Source organism: Fringilla coelebs (genome assembly GCF_963513975.1).
Source record: "Fringilla coelebs genome assembly, chromosome: 1".
In the NCBI taxonomy this organism is placed as follows: domain Eukaryota; kingdom Metazoa; phylum Chordata; class Aves; order Passeriformes; family Fringillidae; genus Fringilla; species Fringilla coelebs.
This window is the reverse complement of record NC_140028.1, coordinates 112,912,849-112,926,348: the sequence shown is the minus strand read 5'-3', so window position 1 is coordinate 112,926,348 and position 13,500 is coordinate 112,912,849. Positions and strand designations below refer to the sequence as shown.

General features: G+C 39.1%; 1 protein-coding gene across 2 annotated transcripts in view; it reads left to right on the top strand.

Moving 5' to 3' along the window:
• RBMS3 (RNA binding motif single stranded interacting protein 3) overlaps nt 1–13,500 on the top strand; it is a gene marked incomplete at its 3' end in the record, with an annotated part of 434,589 nt that overhangs the window by 121,680 nt on the left and 299,409 nt on the right. For both annotated transcript variants that reach the window (XM_084221492.1, XM_084221493.1), the window contains exon 3: nt 266–324. In XM_084221492.1, the coding sequence (XP_084077618.1) occupies nt 266–324 (59 nt within the window). The remainder of the gene's footprint in view (nt 1–265; nt 325–13,500) is intronic.

Below are 13,500 nucleotides of genomic sequence, written 5' to 3'. Positions count from 1 at the left end.
CTCTTTACTAGTGTCCTAAAATCCTTCCTATGATTGGCATTCACGCTGCATGGACCAGAGATGGACAGGTTGTGGCAAGTGTTCTTAGGGAACTCTACAGGTGTTTGAGCTAGTGACATAAGGGATCTCTTCAGGATATCAGATGAACATTTTTCACGAGCTCTAGACCTCTTCCTAGGGTATCTGTTACATATGCATGCAAAAATCACTATGTACTTGACTAAAATATAGTAACTTGTACCTCTGATTTTTGTTTTCTCCATAGGTATGGGAAAATTGTATCCACAAAGGCAATTCTTGACAAAAACACAAATCAGTGCAAAGGTACGTGCAAAGTGTCCACCCTGTGAGTTCATTATCAGTTTGAATGATTGACTGGTGGCTTGACTGCCAAAGCTCTGGCTCCAACTGTGCAATCAACATAATGCACAGTATATTACAAACATATTTAATAATGCCAAAGCTTTGAGTTGTGCTTCCAGTAACATTGCTCATTAATTTTTTTCATTAACAAACAAAATGAAAATCACAAATCAGAACAAGTATCAAATTGCTTCAGCAGAAGAGTAAATTGCCTTCTAACCACATAGTGATGTCTGATTTGAATGATATCATCAGTGATGCAAATTGATTTCCTATATAAAACTTAGAAACCTTTGGGAAAAGTTGGAAAAGGAAAACCTGGTCTAATTTTTATATTTTTGTGAAGTCTTGGCATATGCTAATAGAAGAAGAAAATATTTTTTATGAGACAATTAGATCTACAAGTTGCAATACCGAGATATAGAAATAATTCCTCTTCCAGTTTTATGTTCCTAATTTTTCTGCTAATGTATGAAAATATTTTTAAATGAAATATAGCATGTTTTGTATGTGTGTGTGTAGCTATATTTGCTGAGGAAAATATTGACTAATGTGTGTATTACTGTCTCAGTTCTAGAATTGTTACTCATTTATGAGTCTGCAGTGTCACTGAGTCTATGGTGGAGAAACTGTGCCTTAAAATGATTCTGTAGTTCTCCCCTAGTGGTGTACAGAGTACTTCTGGAGTAATAAGATCTGCTAGAGTGGGTTCTCCTGAAAAGAAACCCATCCTGGAGAGCAGTTCTATATGCACTAGTAAAAAGAAAAGGCGTTGCAGTTTAGGACTGTCTTGTGATTGGCCAGATATGGGATGAAGAGAAGCAGCAGAGAAACATTCTGGGGGAATGATGAGATGGAGAAAAATCCTGCCACCCATGCCAAAGATGTTTTTGAGATTTGTAGAATTGTGTGACCTTATCTATTGCCTGCCAGAAGCAGCATTTATTAGCTACTCAGGAGAAAAGCAAGTTGGAAGACTGCAGTTGAAGACTTAGAAAGCTCTACCAACCCAGTTGGTCATGGGCCATTGTCATAAGTTGCACTGCTGTGCATTTGCTTTTGCCTGAATGTGCGTTTGATTTCTTGGGGAACTCTGCTGGCAGAATTCTGATATCATCACTCAGTATTTCTTTGAATATCACACAGGAACAAGACTTCATTGTGTTTGGGGTTTGGTGTTGTTTTTTCTTTTTTTAGGATTACATTGTAAAGGAATACCCTTGTGAGCAGAACTTCCTTTGCTCCCATTGCCAGTGGTAAACAAGGAGAGGAGTGCATCTGTTTGTGAAACACAAAATGTGAAGCGAAAATATTGTAAAGAATATGAATGCTAGAATTTTGAGAAAGAAAAATGTCTGGGTTTAGTGTTCTTTATGTTATAATTAGCTTTAAGATTATTTTTATAGGAGCCATATAACAATGAGTTTGTATTTTCTGTTAGCTTGCTTTCATGCTGTTGTATTACACTGTAGGGCAGAGATATCTATTTCTATTTTCAAAGATGGATCTTTATGACATAAGCAGTGCCATTAAAAGATCATAAACATAATTGGATTTATTAACAGCATGCTTTATGGCATAAAAATAATAGATGTTTCACTGCTTTAAATGCTGGGTACAATTTTCTTTCTCTTCAGTAAGGCTGCCAAAAAATCCAAAAAACCTTCCCAGGAATCAGAAGTGGAAGGGACCTGAAGAGGTCAGGACCTGCCTTGGGGCAGGATCAGCTCTAACCCACTGCTGAGGAGTATTTCTGTAACCTTCACTCAAAGGCCTCCAGTGGTGGAGATTCCTCGAGCTCCTCAGGCAATCTTTGATAACGCTCCCTCTCCTCACTATAATGAAGCATTTCCTAATGTCTAACCCAAATCTCTCTTGATGTAATTTAAGTCTGTTGCTTCTTTTCTTATCCCCAGTGGACATGTAGAACAGTTAATTCCTTTCCTTTTTGCATCAAACATATATATATTTGAAGACTGATCTGCATGTGCCTTTTTTTCCCTTAGACAAAACACTAGTCCTTTAACTTTTTCCTTTAAGGCAATTTGTTTTAAATTTCTCAATATATTGTACTTCACTGGTCTCTCTAATCAGCTCATTCCTTACCTGAAGAACTTGGAGCTGGGCATAGGATTTTAGATGGCCTAAATTTGATCATTTTAAATAGTATAGAGGGATTTCATTTGTCCTCTCTGTGATCACATGACTCTCCTCTGTTGATGTATACATATAAATAATTTTATAGGTATTTAAAATATAGACGCATCTCTGAGGCACAGGGTGTTGCATGAGAAAAATTATGCTGGTTTATGCTGAGAGATTCTGTGCAGCCCCTGGTTTTGTTACTCTCTTCCAGTGCTGCTGCCAGCCAGGCATTCTTTATTGCATGCTCTGCTCTGGCTTGTTGATTATTCCCTCCTAGAGCTAGAACTTTTCATTTGTCTGTATTGAATTTTATCCTATTTTTTTCCTGTAGTCTCCTTAATTTACTAAGATTTGAGTATAATCTTAAGCCTCCAGAGTGCTTGCAGCACTTACCTCTTTAGTATCCTCTTCACAGTTAATAAATGCTTTCTCTAATCCACTGGACAAGATAATGTGGAAAAGAGTGAATAATGACAGACCTGGGGAAGACTTTTGAGGAAACCCTCTCAGTACACCAGCTAGTGCAATACTGAGCCACTGAAAACTTAGTTTTTAAATTGGATCTGCTAATCAGTTTGACACCTGCTTCACAGCATTTTCAGCTAGACCTTTTTTCTCCTATCTGCTGAAAGTTGAAGTTTAAACTGTCTCTAAAACAGTGGAGTCTACATCTATTCCCTAGAAAAACCCAGCAAAAATCAACAGACAGCAAAAAACACCAACTTCCCCCCCACACACACAACACAACCCCCCTTTCCCCCAAACCCCAAAAAAACCCCAAACAAAACCCAGTATTCAAACATCAAAAATGAAAAAAACACACTATTTGTTTGCTCCTTTCCAGTTTTTTGGGTCTCGCTCACTTTCTGCCAAGTAAGAGATTATCTTGTTAAATGAGCACATCATCCTGTGATACGGATTCAATGAAGTAGGGTGGATTAAATTCAATGATAAAAACTATCACATGATTAGTGATTTCAGAATTTATTTCAGTGTCATTTGTGTGTTGACCAAGGTATAGAATAAAGCTGAAAGTAGAAAGATTTAATTTAGCAAGGAAATGATTTCAAAACCCCCATGTAACAGCACATCTATTAAAAAAGGTTACTGTTTAGCAAGAAATTTTGGAGAAATGAGGAAGACATTCAGTGATGTACTTGAAGTCATTCTCCATTATTCCTCAGATTTTTTTTAAAGATACCCACGCATTCCTGTCATGATAAGGAGCAGTGTTATCTCAGGATTTCTCCCTGGTCTGAATTAAGCAGTCAGATCTAAAGTAATCATGTAGGCTGCAAGGGAGTTAGCTAGGGACACCTTTTGACATAGCCTCTCATTTTCAGATTGCTCGTTGTTGGTGGCTTAACTGCTAAGTGAGGCAGAGGAGAAGTAACCATCACCCTGTAACAGAACAATATATAAACCAAAATAAGCACAGTCATGACAACACGGCCAGAAATCTCTGAACAAAGCAAAGAACAAATACATATGGAGAATAATGAAAAACAGACCCGTGATTCATTCAGATGTTCAAACACAAAACCCCTAATGAACAAGTTGGAGATTTTTGGCTGCTTTTGCTTTTTCCCTTTCCCTCCCCTCTCTCCCTCTTCCCCTTGCACATTTTCCCTTCTGGGCCTACTGTATTTACTAATTTAAAAAGTGGGGGAAATGAAATAAAAGAAACCATTCAAGAGAAGCGTTAATCTGAAACGTGTAGGCTCTTCTCTTTCCAGCCCTCTCCCCCCACCCTCTCCAGCCTGGCTCGCCTTTGGTAGACCTACATGCTCAGAGCTGAGGGAATGAGTAATGGTTGTTTCACAGTACAGTTTCCATACCTCATAGCAATGGAATACAGAACAGTTAATCTGCCAAATACACAAGCCCATTTCTTAGAGTATGAATTACTGTCATCTGCGTCTGCCCTTGCAGACACTGTAATTGCATGCATGCAGATTTGCTTCCTGGTTTAATCAGGGGCTTGCATGATTTTGAGTATTTTGCTAGTACCTTAGAAGATGAACACAGGAGAATGACTAAAAGTCTGAAATTCCACCTGTGGGATTTTTTTTTTAAATAAATAAAATCTATTAAATGTTTAATTTGTAGGAGACAAACACTTCAGTGGTATATTCTTCATTTTATGTATCTTTTTACAAACTATGGGTGACTTGATATGTTTAATAACAGTGTTTGTCTTAGGAGTGAAACATGCCTAACTTGATGAGGGGAACTACAGTGACTCTGTTTATAAATTTAGTATTTCATGATGACATTTTTCTGGTTGAGAAATGTTAGCAATGATCTATTTCTTTTTGAAATACTAAAACTCTGGATGCAGATATGCACTCATTAGGATGGTGGTAGGTTTATGGTAAAAAAAAAATGCCATGAGGTCATCTGTGTTAACCCACCATATATCACATACAATTTTATTCCTCCAGTTGCCTTGCTGTTTTTAGAACAGGACGTAAAATTTACCATGACCTATTTTATAAATTGAGAGTTTATTTATGTAACAAAAATGGAATAACTGGAGGCTTACTATAAGTGCTGGAGATAATTGGAATGGCATGATAAAGTGATGTTTTATATCTCCCAAAAGGAGTCTGTCCTGCCTTGTGTCAGTGTTGCTACTCATATGCTTAAGCTCACCAGCATCCCTAAATACTCTAATGCATTGGAGCTTAATGAGCTGGAAGCTTCTACTCTGGTGTTCTGATAAACAAAGCTTATATTCATATAGTAGATATACCTTGGTATGTGTGTTAGATAAAATACTTTCAAAGCTTCAAATTTTACAAAGTACTCTCTGGACATGTTCTATAAGGAGTGGAGGTTATTTGTGATTATATGAAATTATGCATTCTTACTTTATATTTTTAAATTCCTATTCTTAAGATGGCACAATTTGGTTGTGACTAGGAATGTGAGGCAAGTCTGTGTAAAATAATAAGCTGGTGGGAAAGAGCTAAGCTACATAGAAAGCTATTTAGTTAATAAATTTTATTTATTGGGAATAAGCTCGAATTACAATAACTGTGCTGTGTAATTTATGATTCTCAGAATTGCTATTTTGAAAGGGGAAAAAATCCAGACAAGTAGGTCTGTGCCTGATCACAGACTGTAAACTGTTCACACTAGGAGGGCATGCACAGTGTGCTTCAAGGGGAAATGGATCTTGTAGAAAGTAAATAATTTGTAAAACAGACTTATTTAATTTTGAAACCCTAGACTTGTGTAGCTAATAAATCAGTCCTGTTTTCGATGCCAGAGCAGCAATAGATGTGCTGGTTTTTTGTACATTATTTTTGTTTGTTCACTTTTTTCTTTTTGATCCACTCCAAAGCATTATGTAATCAGCGGCATAATGGTTCTTAAGTTATGAGAAGTGTAGCAATATGGAATATTTTAATTAGCAGGTTTTCTGATAGCGAGGACTTTGTGAAAGCTGGGCAGTGCTGAGTGTCTGAGTGTGGGGAGGGCGTTCAGCGAGTTCTGTCTGTGGCTCTGCTGGTTCATCCCACCACTGACCTGCAGCAGCTCCAGCCCATCTGGTCCTTCTGTTCCTGGGTCTCCTGAACAGAGTGCACAAACCATGCTGAGTTGTACCACTTTTGGTTAGCAAGCCAGCTGATAAAACCAAATCTCCAGAGATAAAAGGACAAAGCCTTCAACAGCGTCACTGAGTCCCCATTTTGAAACAGCTGAAAGGAAAAAAGGAAACTTGCAGTGCTGTGTGTTTTGATAAGATACATTAAATAACATGCGGCTAGCGGTTTAAAATTTGTGAATATTTGGAGGTTTTTTGTCTGTTTTCTGGGAGATTTTTAAACTTCAGGGTTTTTTTTTACTTTCACTCCAGTGGTTTTTAGAAGTAAAGGTTGAGATAATTTTTTTCTGTTTAAATTAAAAAGTGATATTACTATGGAACCACATGAGACCAAGAGTCAAGTCTTAAAAAAAATGCCTAAAGGAGGAATCTAAACACCATGATGACAGGCCTGCATCAAAATGAAGTGAAAGGAATTGCCAGTAAAAAGAACATGAGGTTGTTCCCTCACAGATGAGGTCTAAATTCACACCCTAGCTTAGCAAATAAAAGCTTGTTTGATCTCTGGGTTCATGAGCTATGATGATCTGTAAATCTGACCACTTCAAGAAGTTACCAGGAACTATATGGGGGAGTGGGAAAACTGCATATATATATATATATATATATATATATATATATATATATAAAAATAACTACATAGTTGTCTCCTTTAATTTACAGGTGATGTGTTCATGGGTATCCTAACAAAGCTATTTTCCTGGCACCTGTTGGGTTGGCCAGCAGGCATTATTATGTCTTGGCAAATGTGCAAGTGTTTAGCAAAATCTCATTTTAGCTTACAGGTAGAGATTCTCCTGTCTGTATATTTTTGAATGCTTTTCACATCTGCTGAAGTGAAATAGGAAAGGATTCAATGAGTTGTGCCCAACAAGTCGTCATAGCTGGAGCACACCGGCACTGGGCAGTGCATCACCGTGGCGAGGACTGAGACATACCCACCCCAGTGCCTGCAAAATGCACCTCAGCAAACATTGTTGACTGCCTTTAAACAGTGCTCTGTCTCAAGCAAGACCTCTAAAAGTTGTTTAGTGAGTTTAAAGCCAGGTCCTCTACAGAGAAAACTCCTTCCTAATTAGTTCCCCAGACACTTTCTTAAATGGCTTCTTTGCAATTAAGGAAAAAATTTCCTGGGTCATTATCTTTTCATAAATGAACTCATAGCCTGGCAAATATTTTATGGAGGGAGATGCAAGATGCTCAAATATTCTGTGACATATCTAATCTGTGATTATTCTTAATTTACTGCTTCCAAAATCTGCAGGCCCATATCGCTGACAAATAATTGGTTTAACTTTGTTTCCTTCCAGAGAAATAAAAAAGTAAAATTTCCATTTGTACACAGTGATTAATGTTTTGATTCATTGGTCTGTATAAAACTTTGCCAATAGCTTGGCATGCACTTGAAGTGCATTTTGGGACTGGGTAATGCTAGTAGGCTCTTAGTGGTCTCAGCAGACTTGGAAATATCTATTTCATAGCACAGAAATTAACAGAAGAGAATTTTTTTTTTTTTAATCTGAACAGCAGCTCATAATCAGCTTTGTTGAAAGCTTCCTTACAATGCCTTGGCTTTTTCAAATGTCTTGAAGAATCACTTTGCTTAAACTTTTTTTCTGATGCCATGATACAGCATCCTATACACCAGTAAATCTTTTCAGTCTCTGGTTGCTTGGAGGCAAGTAATCTCTTCCAAAAGTGATGGTTCTCTGTTCAGAAGTTACTTTCTCAAAAGTCTCAAGACCTTCAGCACAGCAGCTGACCTGTAGAAACCTGGGGCAGAGGCGGGAGGAGGACTGCTCAGCTCCTTAGTTTTGCTAGAGCCTACTCCGTTAAGCTCTTTCAGAGTATACAGCATATGCAAAACATATGCTGCCTTGATATAGTGACAATTTGCTAATGAATCCAATTGACAGGCTCTTATTGAGCATGGGTACTCAACAGGAACCACTCTGAATCAGATCTGTGAGTTATAACGCCGCTTCATTGCTGTGGTTTGCCAGCAGAGAGGTCACTGCTCGCTTTTCCCCCCTTACTGCACACCCCCTGCTTTTGTTTCCAGGAGTAGTGTTCACTTACCCAAGTGAATCAAGTAGATGTTCTCTTTCTTGGCAGAGGGTATGAAGCTGTGAAACACTAAGAGGCTGGGCCATCCTTTTTATTTAATCTGTGTTTCTGGGTGCCTGTCGGGAGATGGTGCAGGATTGCTTGAGCAGGAATAGATGTGCAACACAGGAGAAAAATCCTAACTGCTGGCAATGAAAATGTAATTCCCTCAATGCTGATCAACAAACCCACCCACGCCGCTTCTGGGAAAATACCTGCCAGGCATTAATAATATGGCTCCATCTATTTAGGCTATGGTTGCCATATGCAGGTATGTGAACACTAAAGCCTTGGGTGCTAATCAACAGTACAGAAAACAATTGCACTTTACAAAAAAATAGCTAAAAGGTAGCCTTGTCCTGTGGACTTTGCAGCCCAGGTCTTTGAAAAAAAGCAGGGCCCACAATCAATTTAGGTACTGTGAGTAGTATTAGGATTTTGAATGGAGTTAAATGGCATTTCTTTAAATGACTGGATTCTCCACCAAAAAAAACCCAAACCCCAAAACCCAAAAAACCCTAACCAAACCAGTCTTTCAGCTCTCCTGAGAATAATCGTACATTTGGATAACATTTATTGAGTTTTTTCAACCCAGACTGTTTTAAGAAGAGCTAAATTTGTAGATGAGAAAAGGAGGTGCTAGAAATGACTCTCCTACTTGATGAAATATTTTTTGTGTGACTAGGTCTTCCCCAGGACCCATAATTGGCTGATGTTTTCCTCCATTAGATGGCAGTGGTGTGATACATGGTTTCTCTGGACCCCCAAACTACATGTTTTAATAAACAAATTTACAAATGGTTAAATTTTTCTTAGTTTGGTTTCCAATGTCAAAGTCTCCAAGCTGTCAAAATTATTTTTTTTTCACATAGAAGCTTATGACTTATTATCCAGTTTAAAGCAAAAGAGGGCTGGGACTTTCAAATAGAACCAAGTTAAGTATTTTCAGAAAATGGCCTGTTATGTAGAATAGACAGACACTCAGTTGTCCTGCTACAAGAAATGTGGGATGGGTTTAGTTTTGGTCCACCTGAAGTAACTACAGTAATTCACTAGTTGCTCCTCTATGGTGGAACCAGAGCTTGTGGTAGTTTTGGCCAACAAGGGAGGGAGGTATAGATATGAGAATAGATGGTGGAGATAGTAGGGAATGCTTGGAGAGAGGGATGGGAGTCACTGCAGCAAGGTGTAGCATCACATGTGGGATAGAACATGGGCAGAGGCAAGAAAGAGGGGGCTCAAACATATTAAACAACAGGCTTGTTTTATTTCATTGTATTTAGAATGCTCTGTTTTGTTCTAAACAAAGGAAAAAAAAGGTTGGGTATTTTTATATGATCTTTATAAAGATTTTTCAGGCACATTCCTTTGCTGCTTGTGATATTGGTTGTGCTGTTGTTTTTTATTAACTTATTAAACATGGAGCAGTAAACACTATTTATTTTTAAATTAATTGAAATGGAGTTGTTGCCCTTCATGGCTTTTTATTAATTGAATATTTTTGCTAAGCTGTCTGCTTTCAGAGCAAAGGTTGCAGTCAGGAGATGGGGGTCAATGGGACCTCCATTTAAATGCATGTTATCTCTGTGTTAATTGCCTGCATATTTAACCAACCAAGCATGTCATTCTGCAGAACGTAAAGGTTTTTGTGGTCAGCCTTTAATCACAAAACAGCAAGAAAAGGTCTCAGTGACCTGGTTTGCCTGAGGTATCTTGGTTGCTCTTGTCAGTCACTTCAGCTCATAGTAAATTGCAGGGTAAATTCCACATTATTGATGGAAGGTATCTTTAGAAGGAGCCCCAAAACTAAGGGGAAAAAAAACCCCAAACATCTGTGCTCAATATTTTAGTGTTTAATTTTTTGTTCATTTGTTGCACATTGTTTTAGTAATTTCCTTTTTAAATAGAAACAGGTTTTATTGCTTTTATAGACAGTTATTACAGAAGAAAGTCATGGAACAGACACTAAATATGCTATATGTTTTGGAGACACATACATATTTATCAAGTTGAGTGAATTTGAGTTCTTACATCAGAAAGAATTGCATAGATCTTCCTGCCATGCTCTATTTTCTTGGATTTTTACTGCAGAAGTGGTAAAATCGTTACACTTAAAGGAGGGGAGTGGAGGTGGTGTATGCTGTGCAAAAAATCCTTCTGAGGCTGCTGGGATTATCAAACTTCTGCTGTGTTTTCACCAGTGTCTAGTAATGAGATTGAGGTTTTGGAGCTTAAAAGTGTTTGAGATTGCTGCCTCTGTCAAATTATCTTGAATGGGGTCAGTCAGTTCAAAAATTATGAGAAAGGAGGGGCTGACAGGGAAATAAATGTAGATATTTCTGCTGGATGTTCTTTACCTTGCTTTCTGCTTCTTTTGTAATAATTCCTGGAATTCAATTTGCCTTTCTGAGCAAATAGGAAGCTGACACTTTTATGGACATTTCAAAGGGCATCATAATGTAAAGCCAGAATTTTCTCCCATGTGCATCACTACATTTATCTCCATTTAATTTCTTCTGGTTTATTACCTAGTTGCTTAATTTAATAAGGTTCTTCTGCAGCTCTTCACAGATGCGTCTCCTGTTTTGTCTCCTAAATTATCTTGTCACCTCACTGCTTAGCCTCTTCCCGTCATTTAGAAATGAAATCTGAAGTAAGGGTCCTGGCAGAGTTCCTTGTTGGAAGTCCACTGGTCCTGCTCTCCCTTTGTAGGAAGGATCATGCCCTCTACCCTCTGTTATTATCTCTTAACCAATTGTTTACCTAAGAACTTTCTCTCTTAAGCTGTGGCTGCTTAGTTTCCTAAGAAGTCTTTTGTGAGGGTCTTGTCAAATGTCTTTTGGAGATCTGAGCAGACTATATTAGCCAGATCAGCCTTATCCACAGGCTTGTTGACCTTTTCAAAGTACTCCAATAGGTCTGTGAGACAAACCTACATAAGTCACGTTAATTCTTTCAACATATTTTAGTTCCATTTATTTTACTCTGTTTCTGTAATTTCTGGTGATATGACATCAAGTTTACAGATCTTTATGTACCTGGATATTACCTGGGGTGTTTTTAGAATGTTGGTACCATGTGTGCCACCTCCCAGTCCTCAGGGGCAAAGTCAGTTTTAGGGAAAAAAAAACGTGCACACCACTTCTTAGTGTGTGTAGTCAGTTATTGTATCCTGGAGCTCTTTTCAAACTGGGAGGGTGAATACCATCTGTTGTTGCAATTTGTTAGCGTTCACTTTTGTCAATTTGTCCTATAACCTTCTCTGTGGTCATTTAAAATTAAGAGTTGCATCTGTTCTGGGCTTCCTAAGCAGCTGCTCTCTGAAACAGCACCAAAAAATGTGATCTTTGCTTTACATCTCATTTTGCCCAATCTGTGTAGGGATGATAAAAGTCCTCTGTGAACACTCCACTTACTGCTTTTCTCCACAGTTCTGCATTTCAGCTCTTGCAGGTTATGTGTTGCTCTCTGCCATGCTTTGTCTGGTCATTTCTACCCCTCCAGCACCCCTGCTCTGTCTTTGCCATGCATGTTAGATCTTGGTGTTAAGATGATCCCCTCATTGCCTTGTTTTCACAGTTTTCCTGTGACTGTGTTCTGACTGTAGTATGTAGTTAAGTTTACCCATCTTATTTCTTAAGGCTTAAGACATTTAGGGAGGCACTGATATTTCAGTTGTGTTGTCAGCATTGCATTTGAGTGACTCCATGGTTACTCTGCATTACAATATGTCCACTTAGCTTCTCGGGCCTGGTGTTTTATTTGCAAGAGGGATAGATCTAGTGATCACCTTCTGAATTTTCTCAATTTTCTAATTTTTCTCAATTCCCCCATCTGCTTGCCTGGAGAGAGAGATTGTCATCACTCCAACCTGTTCCTTCCTTCTGGTTAGCTCCAAGTTCTAGAGAGACACTTTCAATGCAAGAAGATGCAACATCAGCACCTCTCAGTGGGAAAGATGCAGCACTGGATTAAATCCTGCTGTACCACCTGAGTCCTGCCTTGAACTGGCAGCTGCCCTAATAGACCTGGACCTGCTGCCCTTGTGTGCAGCTCTCCCATGGGCGAAACATGGAAATGATGATTGGCATATTAAATTGGTTAATTCCCACTTTAATTTTTTCTCCTGAGCTATTTGATAGGGTTGTTCCTACCACTTCTTTCTATCCAGGTAGTCTAATTGACCCCCTCCTCTTGCTGCCCTAAAGACAAGAGCCAGAGTTTGTTCCCATTCTTCCTTGCAGTCAAACTCGTGCTCCCATGGTCTCAGTTTGTTCTTGGAAATGCTGAGGCTCTTCTTACTCGAAAGAGTATAGAGAAGGATTGGTGAGGAATGGCAGACATAGGATTTAAAAGAACATTCACAAAACCAGAACAAAATGGGAATGCCTATGAAGAAATCAGTGTCTGGTATTAGGCAAGGGAAAAAAAATGCATGCACAACACTGGCAGCAAGAATAAGTGAGAGTAAACAGGCCATGATTAAATATGGGTGAGAGTTTCTGACCACCAGAGCAGCCAAGTTTTGGTACGGAGGGTGGGGCAAATTCAGTTTTTATGACAGCAGGAGTTGTGGCATGAGCCTGTTTGAGAGTGGGGTCTGCATTCTTGCCCCGGTGCATACACTTATTTCGAAGAGTTCCCCAGTATTCTGAGTCTGGAGCCAGGCAAATGTTGTAAGAGATATTTTCATACGACTGCTTTAATAGTCTCAGTAGCTGCACTCCCACAGGGAGCAGTGGGGAGGGAGCTGGGAGACACATTCCCTGTAGGACTGCTCTGCTTGGGGCCATTGTGACTGGGTGCTGGCTCAGGGCTCTTGGGGCTGCAACACCACACTATCTACAGCCCTTCTGAGCAAATCTTGACCTGGAAGACAGCTGCTAGGGCAGCTCTTAGAAGAAAAAGCGTGCCTCTTGAGTTAAAATAGAGGGCAACTGTCTCACTCCTCCTGAGCCAGCCTGACTGGCTATGTCAGGGTGCATGGGAGTGTGTGGGGGAAGCTGTGATGGTCGGCTGAAATGTTTGGGAGCAGGAGCTGGAGGAGTGAAGTGTGGCTCTGTTACAGTTCATCTCCCTGCAAATTGCCTGTGTGTTTGCCATTGTGAGGCCTAGGAAATGTCTGCAGGTTTGCACATTAAAGAAAAAAACCAACTCCAAAATGGGCTTTGTCAAATTAACCTTCAAAAGCCCAGCAAGGTGAGCTTTCAGTGTTTTGGAAGTGAGGATAGGGCAGAGGACTGGCTATGAAATGTTCTTATGTTATTTTAAAT